General features: G+C 36.9%; 1 protein-coding gene across 3 annotated transcripts in view; it reads right to left on the reverse strand.

Moving 5' to 3' along the window:
* LOC134527491 (serine/threonine-protein phosphatase 4 regulatory subunit 3) overlaps window positions 1-26045 on the reverse strand; it is a 269007-nt gene that overhangs the window by 62909 nt on the left and 180053 nt on the right. For all 3 annotated transcript variants that reach the window (XM_063360215.1, XM_063360213.1, XM_063360214.1), the window contains exon 14: window positions 21602-21771. In XM_063360215.1, the coding sequence (XP_063216285.1) occupies window positions 21602-21771 (170 nt within the window). The remainder of the gene's footprint in view (window positions 1-21601; window positions 21772-26045) is intronic.

The raw sequence follows: 26045 nt of genomic DNA on the forward strand, positions 1-26045 counted from the left end.
TATCTGTATAAAATTGACTTGACTTGTTCTATATCCCGGAGCCCTTAACTCCATATGGGATCCACTGAACAAAAACTGAATAAATAAATAAAAAAATATTCATTGCCAACTGTGGAGCAAAGACAGCCTCAGGTTACGTTTACAAGTGCTCGCGATAAAGTAAATTGCACCCGCGATCACGTTTACAGCGATTATAGAAACAGTTGCTGAAGAACGTCTGAGTAGCTTACCCCATCTCCATGTTATTTATATATCTATGGCTTTGCTGATGTTATGTTGCATACCTGCCAACTTTTACGTTTTAGCCATAAAATTTATGGTTTTGGCACAATGTTTATGTTCTTACGGGAAAGGACACAAATTTTACGTTTTTTGAAATTTATTTTTGATCAAAGCAACATTTATGTTTTGTTTACGTTTTTTACAAGGCCACAGATCACGCAGTATAGATGCGTCAAGCGAATGATAAAAAAGATGGCTGCTAATCGCACTGTGCTTGTAGGTGGCGCTGAAGTATGTATAAATTGAACACTTTGTCTTGGCACGTGTATCTTTGCGTTTTGTCATTATGTCTTTGCCTCCCAGTTTGTTGTGGAATGTTAAGGTTATGTTCTGATGTTATGTGCGTTGTGCGTTGAATAATTTTTAACATGAGTGAAAAACGCAAGAAATCGTATTTTCAGACTTTCAGAAAAGAGTATACAGTTGAATATCCGTGCATCTTAAAATCTAACAAAGGAGGGAAGTTTGTGTTTTGTGGTGTTTGTAGATGTGATATAAACATTTCCCATGGTGGCAGAAACAATGTTTATAACCCCGTTAATCGTTAAAAACATATCGAAAACGTGAAAGCCAGCGCAAGCAGTTGAAAAGTTGACCGTTTCTTTGCAAAGAGTTCTGAAGTAGAAGTGACACGAGTAGAATGTTACTTTACGAGTTTCCTTGTAGAGCACATAGTCGCAATTAGCGTTGCGGACCACGCTGGGGCATTATACAAAAAAATTTTTCCCGATTCGGAAGTGGCCAAAAAGTATGGTTGCGGGCGTACGAAGACGACTGCAATCATTCAAGAAATGGCACATCAAGAAACAAATTATGTAATTAAGTGTTTGCAAGCTCGGCCGTTTTCTGTTGCTACAGATGGTAGCAATGATTCAAATGTTAACACATACCCAATTGTTGTTACTGTATGGGATGAGTTGCAGCAGAAGGTTGTGAGTACTGTACTTTCTTTTTACATATTTTAGAAGGTGATTCTACTGGAAGAAATATTGGAAATCTAATTCTGTCAGAGTTTGAATGCCTAAAAGTACCTATTGATCATTGTGTAGCTTTTGGGGCTGATGATGATGCTTAGTCATGTTAAGCAAAAAAAATGGTGTGTCTGCAGTACTAAAAAAAAAACAGGAGAATATAATTGTTATTGGCTGCTTGTACCATTTGATTAATTTGAGTGCTGAGACAGCTGCATCATGTTTGCCCATAAGAATTGATGATATTCTAATAGATGTGTTTTATTACTTTGAAAAGAGTTCAAAAAGAAAAGATAAATTGAAATCTTTGCAACATTTATAATGGAAAAGAAGACAAGAAGCTTCTTAAACATGTGTGTACGAGATGGTTGTCATTGAACAGAAGCTTATCACGGGTTGTTGAAGAATGGGAGCCTTTAGTTAGCTTCTTTAAATAAGAAATCAAGCAACAGAAGACTTCAGATAATGTTGGCCTTTCTTCTTTTCTAATACCTAAACTGACCATCAAAAAGAAGACTGAAGAACAAGAACTTGCCAACGGTATGGTTGACTGTAAACCAGATCTCACAAGTAATATTCAAGGCAGCACCATTGTCAAGAAAGTTAAACTAGATACTGGAACCATTTCTAAAATGACAGCTCAAGAAAACGCAACAAGTAAATTGAAACCACTATCAAGTTTAGGGCCGAATTCCAGTAGCAAAAGAGATGTTCCCAAAAGTAAAACTGTTGTTCCCAAGAGTACAAAGGCTGTAGGAATGAAAAATAGTATCTTGAGCCGAAAAGAAAAGTTATTTATGTTTTTAAGCTGTAATTTAAATAAGGCATTTTGTTTAATTGTACTTCATATTATTCCAGTCTTTGAGAAAATCAACATATTACTTCAGAGGGCAGAACCACAAATACATATTTTGAAAGAATTGCTAGAAAGTTTACTGAAAGATCTTTTAACAAAATTTGTTAAACCATCTGTTCTAAAGAGTGATGTCTCAGCACAGAACCTGGATTATCATTATTCTCAAAATCAGAAAAATGATGAGGATTTGATCATTGGAAGTAAAACATTTCAATTAGTAAACAGCCTTGAAGAGCACAAGAAGAGAGAGTTTTTTTCTTGTGTTAGGAAGTACGTAGTAGCAGCTTGCGATTACATTGTACATAAGTTTCCATTTTCCAATGAAGTGCTTAAACATGCAGAGGTTGCCAGGTCAAGCACTATTGAAAAATCCAGCTTCACATCAGTTTGGTACTTTGTAAATATGTTTCCCTTCATTCTGCCCTTAAAGCCAGGTGAATCATTTGATACTGCCATGGATGAAGCTCAGCAGCAGTTTGCAAACTTGCAGATAGATGACATCTCAAGCTTTGTATCAGAAGATAATAGCATTGATAAGAAATGGTCCAAGTTAGCTGAAGTGTGTGGTATGGATGGGGTGCTAAAATATGATAAAATAGCAAGTGTTATGTTGGCTGTTCTTGTTATCCCTCACAGCAATGCGGAATGTGAGAGGATATTGTCTAATTAAAAAGAACAGAACTAGGTCATCTATGTCTCATAAATCAGTGGAAAGTCTGTGTGCACTGAAATGCAAGGTTTCAAAAAGAGCTCGTTTTGAAGAAAATTTTTCAGTTGACTTTCTTAAAAAAGCCAAGAAAACAACTGCAGCTTCACTTAACAACAGTGTTTCTACTTAAGATGTGTTAAATTAATAACAATATTATTGAATAATGGGACCGATATAATTTAAACTATTTTTTTTTTAAATTTCATTTGTGACTATGTTGTAAATAATATGTAGGAAATGAAGAGAGCCAGAATTTTTACATAGGACTTACCTATTTAACCCTTTAACTGCTATGATCGAGTTAACTCAATGTGCTTTAACATGCACACCAATGCGATGATCGAGATAACTCAGATGCGATCATTGTGATGCTGCATCAACTGTAGATTAACATCTAACATGATTTCGTTTCTTTTATCGTAGGAGCAGTATACATAAAGCTTAAAGCTAAACATATACTTCTCGATTCCACAATTATTTGGTTAGCACTTTCTCAAAATATAATTTAAAATCCACATTTCTTGCCAACCGTATGTACGCAGCTAGCCTGCGCGCTAAAATCGTTCCTCGTGCGGCTGTCTGGTAAACATGAAAAAGTAAACACTAGTGCTATATGTAGGTGTCTCTTGGAAAGAATTTGTCTGTTCACTTTTTTACTAATAGATGGCACTACAAGTAACTTTGGTGGCATTCCGCCTGCTGAGCGGGAAAATTATTGTGACTGTCCAAAAAACTGGCCAAGGGGGAAACTGTAGCCAAACACAAAGACACACTGACAGCACTAAAGTGGCATGACAGGCGTGATGTCTACATGCTTACAACAATGCATGATGACAGTATGGCAGCAACTGGAAAAGCTTATCACAAGACAGGCAAACAAATTGTAAAGCCGTCTTGTGTGAATGATTACAACGTGAATATGGGAGCAGTGGATAAAACTGATATGTTACTCAGTTCATTAGCATGTGTGAAAAAACTGTGAAGTGGTACAAGAAAGTTTTTTTTCATTTAGTTGACATGATTCTCCTGAATTCACATGCTTTGTACATGACAAAAACTGGAAAACATGTTCAATTAGCTGATTTTCAGTTGCGTGTGGTACAGCATCAATTGTTGGAAAAATATCAAGAGACAAAAACATCTCCACAGAGCCACAGACTACCTTCCAGTTCTGACACACCATTGCGCCTCACACACAGACATTTTCCATCCCTTGTTCCAGCTACAGAGAAGAAGAAAAATCCTACGAGGCACTGTCATGTCTGCAGCAAAACTAAAAGAAAAGACAAGAAGAGACGAGAATCTCGTTACATGTGTGATTTGTGCAGTGGCACTTTGTGTTGTGCCATGTTTCAGTGATTATCACACTCTGAAAATCTATTGATTTGTAAAAACAAATAATAAATTTTAGGATAGTGTAAATAAAGTGCAAACTTGTTTTAAGAAGAGAATATTAAAAAACAGAACAGAAATATAGCAACTAACTAGTGTAATTTAAATTTTTTTAAATTTTTGTTATTTTCACATTTTTGCTTTAAATACTCCAGTACTGAGGGGTTTGCAAAACCATCCAAGTATATAGCAGTTAAAGGGTTAAGATACAACTGCAGGGAAGGTAAGACCTATTATTGTGTTACTATTTAATCACTTTGCTTGCTTTACATCTGGTTTTTAATATTTATTGTAAATAAGTTAATTGGATTTCATTTATAGTGTAAGGAAATGGGTCTCAATAGGAGAAATGTGCTTGAAGTACATCAACCAATTGAGCGAAAAATTATCGCGTCCAGTTTACGCTAAAGTTTATTATATTGTAAAGTTTTACTGGTGAGGAGTTTGGAAAGTTGGCAGGTATGATGATGTTGTGTTTGTTTACAATTTAGTATTTACGTTAGCTTGAATTGTTAAAATCTAAACCTTAAGTGATATTTTAAAGATTTTTCTGAGTGTGATGATATGGCTGGGAAGAGAAGTGAAGTTTGGAAATACTTCAATCTTCAATCAAATGAAGATACCAAGGCTACATGCACTTTTTGCCATGTAAAAATATCACGAGGTGGGGTTAAGTCAAGAGGATTCACCACATCAAACATGAAAAAACACTTGGACTCAATTCATAGCAAGGAAATGAAAATTATGGCTTTAAAGGAAACAAAGCAACCACCTTCGCCTGAATATTTTCAGACTCCAGAACCAGAACCTAGCAGCAGTGGTATCTAAAAAATTAATGTTACTAGTGAAAATAAACTTTTTCTTGGCAGTGATTCTTCTCTACTTTCTGATACTGGAAATAAATGTGCTAGTTTTTTAATCCCATCACCACTATCCTCCACAATACCAATTTACAGCCAGTTTAAAAATAAGTTCCATAAAATCAGTGACATGCTTGAGAAAAAAATGCCTTTATCAACTTGCAGTTCAAAGCATATAAAAATCACAGAGTTGATCGGCAGAATGATTTGCAGTGAAATGCTTCCCTTTAGTATTGTAGAAAATGAGGGGTTTCGTGACCTAATATCATACCTAGAACCCAGGTATAAAATACCATGCATAACAACTTTCTCAAGAACTGTAATTCCCTACCTGTACGAACAAGTACAGAATAAAGTAAAGGCTAACTTTACAAGTGTGGAGCACATTAGTTTGACATCAGATTTGTGGTCTACTCACACATGTGAAGATTTTACTTCATTGACTGCCCATTTTATTGATACCAGTTTTGTGTACCAGACATTCTGCTCAGAAGTTATGCCATTTTCACTTGCAAAACATACTGCAGGCAGTATTGCAACAATGCTAAATTAAGCTTTTGAACAGTGGGACATAAATGGCAAAGTTCATGTTGTTGTCACAGACAATGCAATTAACATGGTAAATGGTGTTGCTCAGGCAAGTTATAGTCACATTCCCTGCACTGCTCATACCTCATACACTACAGCTAGATATTACAGAAACGTTGATGAACCAGAGAAATGTGTCCGATGCCTGTGCAAAAGCCAGGCGAATTGTTACACATTTCAAACACTCAATCAGTGCATCAAAACTGCTGAAAAATTTCCAGAGAAACCATAACGAGCCCACCCATCGTCTGATTCAAGATGAACCAAGTCGCTGGAACAGCACCTATCTTATGCTGGAGCGATTGATTGAGCAGCGGCGTGCAATTACATGGCTTATCCTGGAACTAAATTTACACACTGAGTTGACATCTAGTGAATGGTCTCTTATGGAACAAGCACTAAGCATTCTCAAGTGTTTTTATATGGCTACTCTTAATATCAGCAATGAAAATGTGACAATTGCAAAAGTCATCCCAACAGTAAATGGTATCAAGTCAGAACTAACCTGTCTGACAGAACAAAATTCAGGGCTGAAGGGGATTCAAAAAGACATGATTAATTCAATGTGCACTCGTTTCAAAAGCATTGAAACCAACAGTAAGTTCACCATTGCAACACTTTTAGACCCCAGGTTCAAAAAAACTGTATTTACAGTAGCTGATGCATATGCTGCTGCAACTCATGATTTGATAGCAGAGATCAGAGGACATGAATGTCAACCACCCTCAAGCACTACATGTACTGTATCTACAGTTGAACTTGAATCCAAAAAATTGAAAGGTATGCATTCAATATACTACAGTATAATGAATAAAACCAAAACACCAGCAGCAACAACTTACCTGTCTCCAGAAACTGAGGGTGAAATGTATTTGGCAGAGCCAAATTGTACCAATAAATTCAGACCCTTCACAATATTGGAAGACATCACCACATTCTAGGTTATGCAAAGCTGCACAGAAATATTTGTCTTCACCAGCTGGTTCTGTGGCATCAGAGCGACTTTTTAGTGCTGATGGCTTAATCTCTACCAAGAAACGAAGTACGCTTAATCCCGAGAAACTACGGCATCTAGTGTTTCTGAATAAAAACATCAGTGTCTTGAAACCTGGCAAGTGAAAGTAGTGCTTGAAGTGTATGCAACACATTTTTTTACCTAGCCTAATATGGAGCATTCAGAACAGTTCACATTGTAATTATTTTGTCATATTTATAGCATTAAAAATAATAAGGATTTTATTTTTAATATTTTTAGACCCTTGCGAACAAAATTGGGCAATGCTTAAACATGTGGGCTGAAAAAAAAAGTATTTGTGTGTGTATTATTATTATTGTAAGATGCATGTTAGTAAGTGTTTTGAACATTGATGGTACTCTGTCATTATAATATGAAATTAAAAAATACTTTATAAGTAAAATATCCTTTCATAACACAAACATTTCTTTGGTTAGTATCGGCAGTATCGGCCCATAAGAATCGCTATCGGTGGAATCGGTGAAAAGTGGTATCGGCCCAGCCCTACAAAAAATTTACCTATAGTATGAGCCGAAAGTGCTTTCAGTCAGTGAAATTATTGCATTTATAACTTTTTATTTTCATACGATAATCAAAAAAAGTTAATTGCATTTGTGTTTTCAAGTATATTCTCTAAAGGCTCACATAGTTATGATTGGGTTCAGTGCTTTGCATTATTGAAAAAAAAAAATTATTTTCTTTACTATTAGAGTCATTCCGTGTGAAATCACCAAGTTGAGGTTGCTCGACTATTTTTAAAAAAATTAATATTTTTACCACATATAACCTTATCAATGGGTAGTTCAAAACCATATTCATTTTATTTTTGTGTGCCACCATTTTCAGTAGAGGCTTGTATATCTTCCCAAGTGCGTGCTCTAACAGTGGTTTGCAGTGGTTTCAATAAAAGGTCATTGTTGACATTGTATTAAAGATAGAAGGTTCTGGTCTTCACTGAAGTAAAGTAAACATTGTATGGTTACCAAAAATGTCTAGAAATAAAGATATAATTTTGTTTAACCTTATGTGAAATGACCTTGAAATTTGTCAAAAATGTTATAAAAATTCCATTTTGAACATTTTTTTAAAGTGACTTGGAGTTGGAACCACAGGGCAAATATTTTTTTGCAATAAGTATGGATGGCAGACTTTCCAGAAAAAATGAGATAATGTGTGGGTTTAAACTCCTTCCTGGTTTTCTGTTGCATTAAACTTCTAAAATTTTCATTTTTTTGAGTTTTTCAAGGTCAAATATCTCAAAAGGGGGACCAGGTAAAATTTTTCTGTTTCCACTATTTAGTACACCTACTGGTACTTAACAAATTCTGCAAGTTTCATTTTGTGGTTCAAACAGGTGTAGAAGTTACAGGCTTTGAAACTTGGGTAAAAAGTTGCATTTTACGTAGAAAATAAAAATTAACAGTGGCTCATGTTCACATAGTCTTTTAGTGATTTTACCTTTAAGTTAAAACAATTTGTAGTGCTAATAATAAAAAACATAAAACTCACCCTATTACATTATCCAGATTTGCAAACCACAAAAAAAAATGTCAGCTGCAACAGATTTATTTTACAAGTTTGACCCGCAGTTTCTGAGAGAGTTCTATATTTTTCTCTTCAGTTATATTAAATGTTCTACCTGTTATAGTAGTGAACTCTGTAGGTTTCAAAATGTCTAGAACATTCTTCATCTCCACCCATAAAACATCATCTTTTGTTTTACTGAAGCTTGTAGATGGACCACCTGGTGTGTAGAAGACCACCTTGATATCACTGTTTTCTTGAGAAACCTCACAAACTCTACCAATATACCATCTGTTATCATAAACACACACAACAATGTCGTTTACTGAGATGTCACTAATGTTAAAAACACCAGTAGTGCCATCAATTGGATATTCTTTGTGTTTCGTATCAAACGATGCTGAAATGATGCTGTATTGTATTGTTGATGTGTTCTTCGGTTTAAAACAATGTTGATCTCTAGTGCTTAAAATTCTTTTAGCATTATCAAACCTGCTTTTTAAGTGAAGATCTGCCTCCTGAACTTCTCTTTCTCCCACAAACACAAAATTTATTCCTTTTATGTTTTCCACACAAAATTGAAACATACTCATTGGTGTTATGATATGGCCTTCTTTCGGTCGCTGTAAACTTGTCTTAGCCACCAGTCGCTTGACAGTTCCACCAATACCATCACAAGGCCCCTTTCCATGACTTGTTGCAAAGAAATGCCACTCTGCTTCTAATCCAAAATCTTCTTTATGCTTGCACAAGTTAGAAAAATTGAACCTGTTCTTGTATTGAGCAGCCGATCCATCAGAAAAATAGGCAACTCGATTCAAATTAGGAATAAGGGACTTAACAAAGTGTATCAACTTTGTTTGGAATGTGTACACAGCAACTGTGTTATGATTCATACAGTCACTTATAACACAAAGGCTCTTAGTACACAAATTCTTAGCATCATCTCTGTAGTACACACAGAAGGGATGAATTGTGGCCTGAGAATTCATCCAATGATAACTCTGGATCTCATCTTGGATGATAAATGTATAGTTTTCTGAGAAATCCAGAATTATTACACATTCATCACTTTGTAGATTCTCTTTCTTACTTTTCAGAAATTGTGATTGACTCTGCGAGATGAAATGGTGTTTCTTCAATGCCATTAGTTTACTAACAAATTTCTCTTTGAATTCAGCATGTGGTTCTACTATCGTTACAAGGTTGCAATGGTCTGCTACTATCCACTGACTGTATGTGATATCGTCATCATCACTGACACCCTGCAATAGTTCATCTACTTTCAGGTTTCCTACTTCAGGACAATTTGGGCACTCTCCAAACATACAATCTTCACTATTTAAATCACACACAATATTTTCAAGAAGGACCTTCCAGTCATCTGTTTTTACTGCCATAGTCATTAGTTTGAAATTTTGGTGAATTGAACATACACAAACAGAATGAGTGCCACTAGCTCCTGCAAGGATGCACCACTTGGGACGCAGAATACAGAATGTAGAAAACCCAACCTTTACAGATTGATGCTCTTCTCTAAACTTTTGGTATAGTTCTTTTAAATTACACAGAATTAAACGTTTTTGCTTTAGTTCTTTCTTCCCATCATCAAGACGAACCGATTTTGTATCCTTCATTCCAGGACAGATTCTACTAACTTCATCGTTTTCATAAAATTGAACAACGAGATCTCTAGTTTCTTGAGGCAATTCTTTCCCTTTTTTCTTAGATGTGAGCTGTGGAATAACACCACGTTCCTTAACAATTTCACGTGTTCTTCTAACCAGATATTCGCTTACATCTAACTCATGTGCAGTTCTTTTCATTGACCAGCTTTTTGGCACTACACTAATGACTTGTATTTTCTCATTGTTGGATGTACAGGTCTTAATTCTTTTCTTGAGATTTTCAATATGAATTTCCATGTCTTTTATTGCAGTATCAGCTATTTCTTCATCATCCTCATCTTGAGACTCACAGGTGATGGTAAAAGTGTCGCTTAATTTTTTCTTAATTGCACAAGAAAATTTGCTCACAGTTCGTCTAACTTCTAGATGTTTTTTTGTATCACTAAGTTTAATAATTTTAGTTGGGGAAACTCCTAAAGCAGAGCCAGCTTGATTGATAGACTCTACAACAATTTCAGGTGCGGTGAATAGTTCTTCGTTATCACAGTTGCTAGTACTAGTACCTAAATTCCCCTCAACATTACTTGAAAGTTTTTTATGACAAGAGCAACAAACAGATTTGCCAGGAATCAGTGATGGCCATCTTTCAGACAACTCTACAGTTATTTCCCTTAACTGTTTTTTGATAACTTTTTTATGGTATGAAAATGGATCGCAACACGAATTTCCAAAAAGATGATTATACTTGTCCAGATATTTTTTTTCGTGGAAAGTACACACATTAACAATGTTATGTAACTTACTTCTTTTCTTAAGAAGGTCAATTTGCGATTTAGTGAAGTCTGATGATAATTTTAGGTAATACTTGCCATATGAATCATTTTCACAATCTTCATGTGTAAAAGTACCCAAAGAACACTCCATACTTCTGGTAGATAGTTCTACGTAGTCACTTTGAGACAGAAACTGCAGGTAACAACTAAGTAGCTCACTTCAATGCAGAATTGTAACACATACCAGCAATACTTGTGTGGAGCCAAATAAACAATATTAGAGTAGACAGCACATACAAAACCACAGAACACAAACACATCTTTACTCCTTGGCAGCAGACACAAGACTAAAGTGGTTGGCTGCAATGCACATATATTCAACTTGTCACAACTTGCTCTTTGGATGGTTACATCAGGTTTGCTTGTCACAACTTGTCCATTCATGCCTCCTTACAAAATGATTTATTTTTAACTTTCCATATGTTACAACTCAAAGCCTTATATTATATTTGCACTTCATAAGAAATAAAATAAACATTAATAACTGTTACACAATTTGATTACAGTCAAGTAATTAGAGCTAAAATATTACAACTTTTTACCTAAGTTTCAAAGCCTTTAACTTCTACACCTGTTTGAACCACAAAATGAAACTTGCAGAATTTGTTAAGTACCAGTAGGTGTACTAAATAGTGGAAACAGAAAAATTTTACCTGGTCCCCCTTTTGAGATATTTGACCTTGAAAAACTCAAAAAATGAAAATTTTAGAAGTTTAATGCAACAGAAAACCAGGAAGGAGTTTAAACCCACACATTATCTCATTTTTTCTGGAAAGTCTGCCATCCATACTTATTGCAAAAAAATATTTGCCCTGTGGTTCCAACTCCAAGTCACTTTAAAAAAATGTTAAAAATGAAATTTTTATAAAAATTTTGACAAATTTCAAGGTCATTTCACATAAGGTTAAAAAAAATTATATCTTTATTTCTAGACATTTTTGGTAACCATACAATGTTTACTTTACTTCAGTGAAGACCAGAACCTTCTATCTTTAATACAATGTCAACAATGACCTTTTATTGAAACCACTGCAAACCACTGTTAGAGCACGCACTTGGGAAGATAAACAAGCCTCTACTGAAAATGGTGGCACACAAAAATAAAATGAATATGGTTTTGAACTACCCATTGATAAGGTTATATGTGGTAAAAAAATTATTTTTTTTAAAAATAGTCGAGCAACTATTTAATTAAACATTTGGTGATTTCACACGGAATGACCCTAATAGTGAAAAAATGTTGTGACAAATTGACATTTGTAAATGCAAAGAATTGGAAATAACACAAATATTGTATGCTGTGAGGTAGAAATGTTTTAAGGATTATGTAAATTCTTTGTGTGTTTCCTAATTACGGTTATTTTCTTTCCTTTTTAAGAAAAAAAAACTATTTCGGCATGCCGCAACGTAAACACAGGTTGTTTTCGCCCACTAGAATACGTGGAGTGTGTTGTTGACTGAAGGATGACCTGGCAGGAAGCGGACGACACTGCGCTGTTGCCGCATGTTCTTTTGTCCGTACTATTCACAGCTAACAACAGAAGCACGAGTGAATTTCACACAATGTTTAACTTAACTGCTAAGATTATTTAAGATTTATTGAAGTTAATTAGGGTTAAATATTACCGCATCAACTGAACGGCGTTATGTAAACAGTACATAATTATGAACTCTTACAAACGATTCCTTTGGAAACCAGATGCAGCAAAATAGCTAAAAGAAAGATATTGTAACTTTGTGCAACAAGGCTATGCTATTTTTTGCATATATGAAGTACTTTTTTCGAGCTAACACTATTTCTTACAAAATTTGGTGCATAATTTTGTATTTTAATAGATGTTTCATCGAAGTATATATTTTTAAACCACAGAAAAAATTATAAAATATTCAATAATTTGATTTGATTTTGTTTCATTATGCTTTTTAATATGTGCAGTTAATTCTGGAAAGCTATTCAGTAAACGATAACGTCGACCGGGGCTATGCCCTCTACCCCTATTTCTTCCGTCCCGTCCATTCGAATCTCCCGCAGTCGACGTATGCATGCGTGCATGTGTAAACACCCGGCAAGAGGCAGAGTCGAGCCAGTGTCTCGTTCCCTCCTAATTTATATTTAATTATTCCTAGTGTTGTGTATGTAAGTTTTAGGGCATAATTCTTTATTTTATTTGTTTTTCTTTCGGCAGACTTGTTAAAGGGCCGCTACAGACTCAGACTTGCCGAAGGCTGTCCAGTTACTGTAACTTTATTTAATTCTTTCTTGTTTAATTCAATTATTACATGGTTGCGGTTCATGATCCACCAGGGTAAAATGTAAAAGAGTGTTTTGTAATTGAATTGGTTTTATTAAATATGCCACGGCGCAATACGGATCGGAATACTTGGCGCGCAACGCTATTGTTCTGCCACCCCGGCGGCCATTACTCACCCCAGTCGCTTCGCATCACCACCCGAGGTAGGATGCACTCTGCATTCCGAGGCCTTTAACTTCGCTATATTAACCCGGTAATTATGTTATCTGTAATTCTTCTTAATCGTTTTCGCTTTCCTCGGAGCCTACCCCGGTGGTCGGCTATTTCGTTAATTACCTTGCAATCCGTAAGAAATTCAGAAATCACCATGTACGTAACGTCCGACCACGTGGTGGCCGGACAGCCCGTAAACCGATCGCACCGCAAGGCTTAAACAGTTTCAACCAATTTTATAGTTCTTTATGTAATGCGCTCAAGCACGAATTGTACTGTGTAGTCTACAATAAATCACAACATTATCAAACTTGTCTTTTTTTGTTGGACAACGTGTGCACTCCAGGTTGGCGTGTGTGACACCAAAAGAGCCCAAGGCGTTACTTCATAGTGTGACAGTCGCTGAGAGCGGGTCCCAGTCAATTATTCTGTAGGCAGTGCATGGTGGTCGATTCATGTCCCCACACGGGCGACGTCACGCCCAGAGTTAAGTGTCTCACCCGGGTCCGTGCCCCCTGGACACGGTGGCGCCCTTCTTATTTAACGTCTCTCTAACGCCCCGACAATCCCCAACGACATCATCAATGGTTTACTTAAACTATTGGAGATACTGGGACAACACAAAGTATAAATACACGGGTAAGATCCGAACACATTATTACTGCGAACATATTTTGTTGTCATAAATGTTGTTATTTAAAGATGCAAATCTACAAATATCTGTAATTTTACATGAATGTGTGTTCCATTTACAAAAACAAATTACAGTGTAGTAAATTGCAACTGTAAAGTGACTCATTTTGCAAGATTTTGAAGTTACCGTATATGTCTTTACATACCTTCAGAGTGAAATTTTAGAATGAGATGGCTGTGTAACGATCTGCGCACGCACCATTCTGCGGAAGTTTTACAGGTTGAAGTCTCATGCACAGTGCGTTTCTGGTATTCCCACACGCAGAAATCGTCCATATAATAGCCGACTGCATGTGATGGCATTATCCTGTATGTATTCACTTACGAGAGCATCGGGGGATGTATCAAATAAATCTTTGTCATATTAAAACTATCCTGGAAAACATTTCGTAAGCTTTTAATTTTTACTGTAAGAAGTAATTGTAATTTTTGAATTACGTATTTTGAAATCCTGGTATTACACCATAAATATAGCTAACCAACCCTAAATTCGCCATTGTTTCATTGCAAGTATGGTATCTTTTTTACGAGTTACCTGATTAAAATATTGTTAATGGACAGTATTATTTTTTTACTTTTTATACAACTCATTATTGCTTTTTAATACTAAATTTAAGAAAATTATATTGTCTTGTTATTTCCTTAACCAACTGTTATTTATTTATTTTATTATTTATTTATGAAAGTTGTGAGATGATTACCAACATTGATGAGCCGGGGTCGCAGCCACCATACATAAAAACAAACAATCCCAAAAAAATGACAATTAACAAATACAAAACAAAAATAATTAGAACATTGACACAGACGAAGGAAACACCATCTGAAGTTATACTTAGTGTAAATAATTTAAACATAAAGTAAAAGATAATACAAAAGGAAATATAATGCATTACCAACACTGTGAAATATACTACATGTAACTAAGGTAAGTACAGAACATATAATATTATGTAGATAATTATAGTTAGTATCCATAGATTGATATCAAATTTTATATTAATATATCTAGTATTAAATAATTTAGAGAAAAAAACATTAGAGCATAAAGATGATTAATCTTTGGATGCCGAATAAATAATTTCTTTAACAAGTTTTTTCTCTCTGGTAGGTTGTAAGTGATTAACATACATATTGAAATTGTTAACAAGTCTAAATATAATATCATTTGTATTTAAGAGTGTACACGAAAAAGGTGGGTTACGGCTATTAAATGAACGAATTTTAATGCCAGTAACATCAAATATATGAGGACATATAAGATTACCATTATAACAATTGAAAACAAATATGGCATCTAATATAATTCTTCTAGTTGACAATGAACCGAGGAGGGAATTTAAATCTATGTTATTGATGGTATTTAATTTTTTGTTAATATAGTCAGATACTATAGACTGAATCCTATCAAGCTTTTCAATGTCAGTGTTATTGATGCTATTCCATATAATATTCAAGTTTCGATGGTATTAGAGCTGTATAGAGAGAGAGAATAGAGTCAATATTTGAGGTGTTGAAGGTGATAAATTTAATTAGACCAAGTTTTTGTTAGATACCGAGATAATGTTTTCAATGTGAAGATGGAAAAATAATTTTTGATCAAGTAAAATTCCTAGGTCTTTCACATGTTGAGATTTAGTAATAGGCGAGTTATCAAGTTTGTATTTATATTGCAACGGGTAGATTTTTCTAGAGAAGGTGAATATACAGTAGAGCACCCCTCAACCGTAATTCCCACAAACGGAACTCCCGATATCCGGAACTAATTTTCCAAAAAAATTAAACATTACAAAACATCTCCAAAACATTTCCGCACTGGAACGAGGCGTTTTTGCTTTTTCCTAACTGTACATGTCTTGTAGGCGCGCGCGCGCACGTCTGTCAGAGAGCTAATTATAGCCAGTACACAGCTGGTTTTCTCATCGGACGTTAATTACTATAAAGATGTTTATGCTATAAGTAGTTTTATTGTTGTCACTATGTCAAGTAAACGGAAAATTCCGGCCGGCCCGAGAGTATGTACACCGACTCCCACTATACACGCTGACACACGTGATAGCGAGTAACATTTACTTCCAACGTGTGATGCTTTCAGTTTGTAGTCAATAATTTAGTGAACAAATATGTATTATGTACATATTTATACATATCTCTGTTTTTTAAACAAGATGCTTGAAGTGTTATTCTTGTGTATTGTAAGGAGGTTAGGCACTGACCTACCCTAACATTGATTCTTTAGCGTGGGGTTTTGAGAAAATAAAAAATATTTATTCTTGTGTTATGTTTCATGTTGAAATATTTGTCTCTGCATTCCTTAAATGTTTTTCTATAACTCCTTTGTTTCTGTTGGTGATTTCTGGCAGAGATGATTTATAAATTTAAGGTTAAGCCGGGTTTTGGGAAAAGGAGTAAGGAAGGGTTGTCCAGCTGGCGCCAAGAGGTGTTTGAAAGTGTTGTGGTGTGACCTAGTAAGCTGTGATTGGTCAAGTGACGTTTCACTTTATTTGAGAGAAAATTGCTGTAGGCTGCCGCCATATTGTGCCGGAACTATTTCTTTATAGGTTGCCAGAAGTTATTGTAAGCTGTTAAATAATGGTAAAGTAAATGAATTTGTGGTTTAAAATCTTGTATCTCTTTTTGTTAAACTTATGTTACTTTGAAGTGTATATTTGGTTGAAGTAAGTGCAAATATTGACCGCGGAAGGATATGTAACTTGGTCTTTGGAGGGAGAGAGAGGCTTGTAACGGTGAATTGGGAGGAGCTGTGAAAAGGTGGTGAAAATAAAGCTTTTCTTTTGTAGTTGGGCGTTATTCAATTTATTACTGGAGAGTGACCCACTACATATATTTGGCGCCCGAACAGGGACCAGACGAAGTTGAGTACTGGGTAAACAATAGACAAGTGTTGAGTGAAAAAAAAAAGGGACAAAAGGAGTTGTTTGTGAAAAGGTCGGCGTCGGCGTGGCAAATGCAGCGGAAACAAGGGTGGTGTAATCACCTTGGGAGCGTGACTGGAGGTCTGCAAAGGGCAGAATAACGAATGCGGTGTAAATAGTCACTCGCAGTGTAATCACGGGAGGAAGTGTGATTCTACGTGTGAAGCCCACGTGGCTACAGCGGCAGAGGCGACAACGTGGCTACAGCGGCAGAGAGGACAACGGCCTAGGACACTCCGTGGACAACATGGCGGCATTCGCAGTGGTCACCAGGGAACCCGGCAATAAAGGTCGGAGATATACCATTACCCCCCCCCCCCCCCCCGCCCCTCTCCCCCTTCATACACAGTATCAGAAGAGTATTTTGACTTGTCGGTTTTTGTTAGTAGCCTATTGACGGTGTTATATTTTTCTTTGTGAAGTAGTAGTGCACTTTTGTTATGTAGAGTCTTTGTAAAAAAAACCATAAAAACGTGCAAAACAGGATAAGGTGCAGTGGTGTAAGTTGGGACTGTAATCTTTGATCATTGATTAGCTGTACAGGTGCGAGATACTGTTTGGTTTAGTGGAAGGGAAAATGTTTGTTTTTGTTTTGTCTATTTAGATTAAATGGTGTATGAGTAAATAATATCTTGTCTTTGAACATGGTGCCAGTAAATACGCGTTCAACCGGGGCACTAGCCAGTAGCGCAACAGGCGCTAGTTTGGAGGACCTGCCACTAGTTAAGTGTTGGGGTGCTCGATCAGCAAGGGGAAATAGTAGATCAAGGGGAGGAACAATCTGTCGGGGACATATTCACAACACCTCCGCCAGCAGGGGAGAGTAACCAGGATCTAGCGTCACTAATTAAAGAAATGTTTGCGGTACACAATCAAAAGTTGGAAAATTTCAAAGCAGAGATCAGGGGGGATTTTGCAGAGTTTCGCTCGAGGCAGGAGGTTTTGGAAGAGCGGTATGCTGGACGTTTAGCAGAAGCGGAAAACCAAGTTTCCAGCCTAGTGCAGGAACAGGTTGCCATTAGGGAGCAAATAGCCAAAGTGGAGGAGGAAGTAAACTCTCACCAACTTGATGTCAAAAACATAGAACATCAGCTGACATCCCTAGAGGGAATGATGGCCAGCAGCTGAGGGGAATTTTTGCTCGTTAATCAAGATCTAGAGACGGCTAAAGCAAAACTATCGAGCGAAAGTAGGTTGCAGGAAGAAGCCATTGCACAAACTCTTAATGAGATGAACCAGTAGGGGCAAAAGATAGAGGGGGAACTTAGCGCTGGGGGGTGCAGTGGAAACGGTATGTGTCGAAATAGGTGTCTCACACAGCCATATCAGGACTGAGGCATCCCTAAATTTTCGGGGCAGGATAGGGTACACCCAAAGAAGCATCTTGGCAAACTACATGAATTTTTCGCAGTTTATGGGCGCTCGGAAGATGAAAAACTTTTTGTGGCAAAGAGATCCATTGTGGGGACAGGTGAGAATTCGTTGAGGCTGAGTGAAAACCGCAATACCACGTTCAGAGAATTCGAAAAAGAATTTACAAGTGAATACTGGGGAAAAAGAGTGCAAGGGATAGACAGAGTGAATATGTATCAGGGGAGATGTGTGGCAGGGCAGCTCGAGGCCCATCTTAGCAATGTAGTTGAGCGTAGTAGGTATTACGATACGGCGTTCAGTGAGGAGGAGATAGTTACTCTCGTGTATTCACAAACACCTGAACATGTACAAGAGGCACTGGTAGGAAAGGATATATCCACTGTTGAGCAGCTGTGCAAGGAACTTAAAGAGTTAGACCGTATCAATGCTTGGAGAGAGCCACGAGGAGCGTCTGGACAATCACAGAGTCTGGGGGTCGATAATTTGTGCTACGGCCAAGCAAGTGGGGGGTATCAGAGCCAAGGTGGGTATTTTCAGGAAAAGACCACCAGCAGTAACCAGGACTCCAATAACAGCCATTGCGGGACCAGGCTATGGAAGGGAGGAGGATCTGGTAATGGGAGGGGGCAAGGTAGCTGGAGATATGGGAAGAATGGTAGTGGGCCAACAGATGGGGATGATAGAAAATTTTTATTGTCTGAAGGAGCCCAGAAACCAAATAAAGTATGTGTGCCTGAACTAATGTGTAAGATAGGGGACCAGGAGGTGGCAGTCCTTTTTGATTCGGGATCAGAAGTCCGAACAGTTCCTAGCAAGCCTAAACAAGCAGGGATTAACGTATCCCATACTGCCTGTACCTCAGCTGACGGTAATTGGGGCCACCAGGGGTAAAAGCAGAAAGGTAAACAAGCAAATTTTTTTGGATTTTCAGTTAGGGAGAGAGACCTACCGTGCAAATTGTCTGGTTATACCCAGATTAACCAAGGAGGTGATACTTGGCATTGACTGCATGCATAGTCACAACATAGTTGTTGATTTTGTTCAGGCTAGGATTTTCATTAAAGGAGACCCTTATGCTATGGTGAGGAGTGACAACTGGTTGGACCGGAGTCCGGGGGTGTTGAGGGTACAGTGTGTGGAGGATTGGAAGGAGGGTAAATTGGAGGAAGAACTAAGAGAAATGTTAGAAAAGGACCCACAACAAATTCAAAGGGTCACCGCTCCACCTTGGGAGGAGGAGGTGAAGTATATATTAGAGCGATGTGAGGTAGGAAGTGAGGAGGAAAGGATGCAGTTGAGGGGACTGTTGCTTGAATTTAAAGATGTTTTTCGGGGAGAACCTGGGCTGCCCACCAAGTATGTGGCCAGAATACCCATGAAAGATGACACGCCATTCAGAGGTAGGAGCTACCCGATCCCTTGGGCGTGTAAGGATGAGGTTGAGAAGCAAATTAGGCAGATGGAAGCTAGCGGCATAATCAAGAGGGAACAGTCCTTTTGTAAACCCCTTGGTGTGTGCTCGAAAGAAAGATGGGAGGGTGAGGCTGTGTGTAGATTCAAGGGCATTAAAAGGCAGAATTGTTCCCGATAGGCAGAGTCCAGTGGAGCCCAGCCAATTGTTCACTGCGTTATATGGATGTAGATACTTCAGCACGACTGATTTTGTAAAGGGGTACTGGCAGGTGCCACTGCATGTCAACGATAGAAAATACACAGCTTTTCTTTACAAGGGGCGTGTAAACCAGTTCAAGGTACTACCTTTTGGTTTACCTAATAGTGTAGGGGAGTTCTGTAGGGCGGTGGATGCTTCCTTAGGTCCCGAATTAGAATCCAGAGTTCGAACCTATGTGGATGATGTGCTAATTGCAAGAAATACTAACACTTTGTAATAAAGAACATTAATTTCTTTACGAATATTTAACATACCATACCTCATGAGTTTGTCATATATCAACGTTCACTGATGAAGTTAAGTCATTTGTGAGATAAAAATACCTGCATATTTGATGTTTTAATGGGACTTCATAATCAAAACCATTAACAATACGGTAAGTGAAATTTTAAACATGCAACAAGTATTCAAAGTTTTTTACCCTATTGCCTCGCTAAACAGTAACAAAAATTCACATAAACAATTCAAAACACAATTTATTTGTCATTCCAAACTTGAAAACAAAATATTATTTGTATTCATTTCGTCACACCAAATATCATGATCACACACACCATAAGTGAGAATAAAAAAATTAAAATACGCAAATAAATAAAATATACGTCAACAACCCTAAACTACAACACCGCAACACAGAAACTTCATTGCGATGGCCATAACAACAAAAGTAAATGGTATAGTGTCAAACGTGTATAAATCAATTTAGTCACAATCAATATAACACCATGTAACAGTAAGTAGCAGCTTACTTCCTGTGTGTCTACGAAGAAACAGACGCTGCAATTCTCTTTATACTCTCTCTCTAGTTGGCATCATTTATATTTGGTTATGTTGCTTCCCGTGTACATCACGCAAACGTAGTCGAATATCGATATCTCACCGATTCTTGCAAAGCGCGCTATCTGTCGAGTGCCGAGTTAACTACTTTTGATAGCCCGCATTCTTTCGTGGTAAGTGTGTACTACGATGATAGTTATGCGTTAGTTCACTTCACAGATTTAGTTTTTTTATTTAAAGTTGAAGAAAGTTTTTTTATTGCATTACTTATTAATATAAATTGTTTGTCGTGCATTTATATAGGTACTCTACTTTTTAAATAATAAAAGTACTTTCCACGAATGGGTTTTGTTTTTATGAGTAACTATACCTAACCAAAATATATTTTTTTTCCCCACATAAACGTAGCACCCCTACTTTTCAAACATGATTTTAGTATAAAATGTGCAACGATTATGCGATAAAACACGGCAATAACAAAAACTCATCAATAACTAGGTTTTAAATATGTATATATGAGCTCATTTAATAAACAATTTTGGAATACAGCATTAAAAAAAAAAATTCACATTTTTTATGTGAAATAGATTGCATTAGATGTCATATTTTGCAGTACGCAAAAATTTTCTGGAACAACGTGGAGTAGCAGGTTCTGAAAAATACGGCAAATATGAACTAAAATGAAAGGTTGGTATGTTGGATAAAGTTAGGTTAGGTTAAGATGAGTTAGCTGCATAATTTAAAACACAATTTTTTATTTCACACTTACAAACATTTCTCATATAATTATTATAGCTAACTTTACTATAGTATTATTTGTCCAATTTCCCAGAAATTGTTACATGATGCGAATAAGATTTTTTTAGTGAATACAAATTAAAATTCTAACTATTAAAATTCAATATTTGTATTCACAAATATTTTGGTATTCGTATTCGATTAAAATTAAAAAAAACCTGATAATCACACAGGCATAACGAATTGTAAACAAACTGTACCTCATAGTAGTAATGAACCACAACTCACCAGCTTGATGAACTCAAACATCTCGAGGATCGCAGAGTCCAGCAAGTTGTAGCGGCCATTGTTCCTGACGAAGGAGTCTACTACTGGGGCAAACAAGTTGCCTTTGATAATGTAGCGGTTGTAGAACTCATCCTTCAGTGCGATGATCTTTCTCATAAACCTGAGGGCACCTACAACAATGCTCCATTGTGAAAGATGCTAGCTCAACAATTACATTTAACACATAATATACTGTTATTTACTTTTTCCCTAATCAAATAATTTTGATAACTGAAAATTCAAAATGCCACACAATTACAATCCTAGTATATTATGTCTTACTACTACTACTACTACTACTACTACTACTACTACTACTACTAGTAGTAGTAGTAATAAAAATAAAAAGGGGGGGGGGGGGCATATTAAGATATTTCAACAAACAACTATTCAAAATGTCAACTCATAATGATAAAATTTTTTTTTTTTGTGATTAAATCAGTAAAACCTCTTATTTACACTTTTCAAGTGACCACTAAAATAAGTGTAAATTGCACGAAAGGGTACATTAACAGATTAACAACCAAGCGTCGCAAATGCGACGCACGGAAATATGTTTACTTGTACCGTGCGTTGCGTTTGCGACTATCGTGCACGACTGCATTCGTCGACTCATCACTTGCCCAAGGATCGAGTTATCTAAGTTGCTATGCGGTACGGCGATAGCTGATGTTTCGACCTATCGATTCCAGCATTCCGCGTTTCAATTGCTAGCTAACAACGGAAACAAAGGCGTATCAAAAGTGAGTTATTTTTTCTCAGTTGAGTAAGATGGCGTCGGCGAACAAGCGGAGGTTTCGCGGTCGCGTAAAATTGCAAGGAACAAATATTTTTGATAGTTCGGGCGAGGAAAATGATGACACGGATATTAGTAGTAATATTTCAGACGTTGATTACGTTAGTGAGTCTGAAAGTTCATCAGAATCGTCAAAATGTGAAAGTGATGTTCCCGGTACGTCAAGTGCCGCGCAAGTCACGAAAAAAAGTAAACAAGTTAAAAAAAGTACTTCAAAAATCAGCTCCACATCAGATAATTAGACTAAACCAGATAAACTTCCTGTGAACATCCCATTCACAAGCGTGAGTGGTGTAAAAATCACTCCTCCAGAGCCCCTAAATAATGGCAACTTGCCCCCTCCGAGACCTTTTGATTACCTCAAACTGTTTTTCACTGACGAGTTAATTGAGTTGTTTGTCACGCAAACAAATTCATATTATGAACAGCAGTTTATTGTGCAGGGCACCATAACCCCTAATTCTTCTTTCAAAAACTGGACACCAGTAACAGAAACAGAAATGTGGCAGTTTTTGGGCCTCTTGTTGTTGATGGGCCAAGACAAAAAAACTAAAAATAACAGACTACTGGACTACGAGGGAAATTTACCATTCACAATTTTTTGGGGAAATAATGAGTAACTTCTGAAATTTCTGCACTTCAGTGACAACAGTAATGCAGATTCATCCAATAAACTCACCAAAATTCAACTTGTGATTGATTTGTTTGCAGACAAATTTTGCTCAGTGTACAAACCCAAGAAAATGCTCTCACTTGATGAGGGCATGATTCCTTGGAGAGGTCGAGCGAAGTTTCGAGTTTTCATGCCAAAAAACCTGACAAGTATGGCATAAAACTCTATATTTTGTGTGAGGCTGACAGTGGGTATTGTTACTCATTTTCAGTATATTCAGGTGATGGCAAAACTATTCCTGAAATAGTGATTGACCTGTCGGGAGACCTGAAAGGCAAAGGTTATTGTCTCTTTATGGACAATTATTACAATAGTGTTGGTCTGAGTAAAAGGCTCAAGATTGCTTGATAGCATCAAAAAGCACCCCCTTGTAAAGATTCCTCAGGTCGGGAAGAGAACAAATACTCTGAGGCAGAGTCGTGTGTGCTCTGTCAAGGGCTGTCAACCAAAGCGTACCAGTTTCATGTGTTCATCCTGCAACATTCCGTTATGCCCGGACGCTTGTTTCACAAGATACCATAGTGTTAAACATTACAAAAAAAAACTGAGTGGTGAATTTTTCTATTTGCAGTATTCATACAGAAGTTAATGATAGCTTCCATTATTGTATTTTTTACACATCATTTTAAGAGAACTTTTTTGTGGTTTCAAAAAATGTTTTTGAAAAACTATTTATATCTTTTTAAATTTATTTTAAATTATTTTGAAAACATTACCATCTTATTGCTCATTCTATTTACTGTTAGAAACATTAAACTTTCTTATGCCTAAAACAAAAAAATTAATTCACAATAATAAAGTTTGAACCCACTGCACAAATAGCAAAAATACTCTGGAAATGCTGGTACACAGGAGCAAATTTTTGAAAAATGATTTGGTAAGTAATGTGTTAAAGCAGGGTTGCCGTTTTTACGGATTTTATCCGTTTCCACTGATATTTTGGAGTTACACCGGATTAACGGATAAGCACTTCGAATCACGGATATTTTAATTGACGAACGCACAAACATAAATATTTACTTACTGCTCCCGCTCCACTTCATAGATAACATGTCATCAAGAGACACTTCACTTTGCTACGTCGTTTCAGTTTTTCTAAGATGATAATTCACGCTCTACCTTTTATGTCTGGAAGCATTTTTTATTTCACAGATGAAAGTATACCGTGCATCTTAATATCTATGACAGTTGTTTTAGACACCGTGTTCTGTTTCTCTCTTCTGCGCATTGGTGCGTTCGTGCGTGTAATATTTGTGCGAAGTGATATCTGTGACGGTGTTTATACAGTCTTTGCTGTTATACCGTGCAATCACGATTTCTATGATGGATTGACTTAGTGTTTACAGTTGTTGTTATTTTTAAATAAATGTTACGTACAAAAAATTCAGCTTGCATCTTTGTGGAGATTGTAATTGAGAGAAATGGAAAGAAAACGCAAGGCATCTCCAGATCGAACGCTGTATAAACAACGATACAAACGTGAGTGGGAAGTAGAATTAAAGTGGCTGAAACCCGGTAAAACTGACTTTACTGCAGTGTGTTCATTGTGTCGGTCGGACTTCAACATTCAAAAGGGTGGTCTGAAAGATCTTAGGCGTCACGAAAGCACACAGATACACCAGAGAAATCAGAGGGCTGCTGAACAAAGTACTTCTCTCACATCTTTCATCAGCAAACCAGACAACAAAATTGTAGATGCAGAGCTCATGTGGGCGAATTTTATTTGTGAAAACAATTTGCCAATGAAATTTAGCGACAGTTTCACAAAACTCATTCCACAGATGTTTCCTGACAGCGAAATTGCTAAGAATTTTCACTGCTCGCGTACAAAAACGAGCCAGATCATTGTTCAGGCATTGGGTTCCTGTGTTGAAGGAAACATAATTAGTATTATGAAAACATCAGTTTTTACACTACTGATTGACGAGTCAACAGATGTTACTGTCATGAGGCAAGTGGTTGTTATGGCCAGGGTGTTTGTTTCAGATAAAGTTGAAACTCACCTGTATAAAGTGATTGAATTAAGTGGTCAGGCTAGTGGAGAAAACTAATTTAATTTGGGAAATTCTTCATTTGAACAAGACTGTATACCTTGGGAAAATTGTATCAGCATGTCCTCCGATGGTGTCAAAGCCATGGTAGGTGAATTTAATTCTGTACTTTCACGTGTGAGGCAACATCAGGGAATGTGTGGTTTCTGCACTGCACATGCCATGTTGCTCATTTAGCAGCTTCCCACGCCTGTAATCAGTTACCAGATGTATGTGAGCAGCTTGCCAAAGATATGTATGTTCATTTCAAGTCATCTGGCAAAAGAAGAGATGATTTCAGCACCATTCAAGATTTAATGGAAGTAGAAAATCATAGTATTCTGCGGCCTTGTTTTACCAGGTGGTTGGCCCTTTTGAACTGTGTGGAGCATCTCTTAGAACAATGGCCAGCTTTGGCAGAATACTTTGACAGACTGGATGGAAAAGAGGCCAATTCTGAAGCTGTTAAACGGATTAGAATTACCTTGCAGTCTGATGCAGCAAAACTTTATTTCTATTTCCTTCAGGCAGTACTCCCTCGTTTCACAAAATTTAATGTCATGTTCCAAAAAGAACGGCCTTGTGTTCACAAGCTCCATCCACAAATATGTATTCTTCTACGGCAATTCATTGCAAGTTTTGTACAGTTTGAAGTCATACAGAAATGTGAAATTACAGCTGTTGATTACAAGAGAGAAAACCAGCTCACAGATGCAGGCATGTTCATAGGCCATAAAACAAGAAATTTTCTAGAAACTGCTGATGCATCCCTAGAAGAAATAAAAAACTTCTTTTCAAGTGTGAGGGACTTTTATGAGACAGGAACCCAAGAACTGTATCTTCTCTTGCCCCTCAGTGATGAAGTACTTAAAAACATAGTTATTTTGGACCCTGCACATAAGTCAT

This window comes from Bacillus rossius, chromosome 1 (assembly GCF_032445375.1).
Source record: "Bacillus rossius redtenbacheri isolate Brsri chromosome 1, Brsri_v3, whole genome shotgun sequence".
Lineage (NCBI taxonomy): Eukaryota > Metazoa > Arthropoda > Insecta > Phasmatodea > Bacillidae > Bacillus > Bacillus rossius.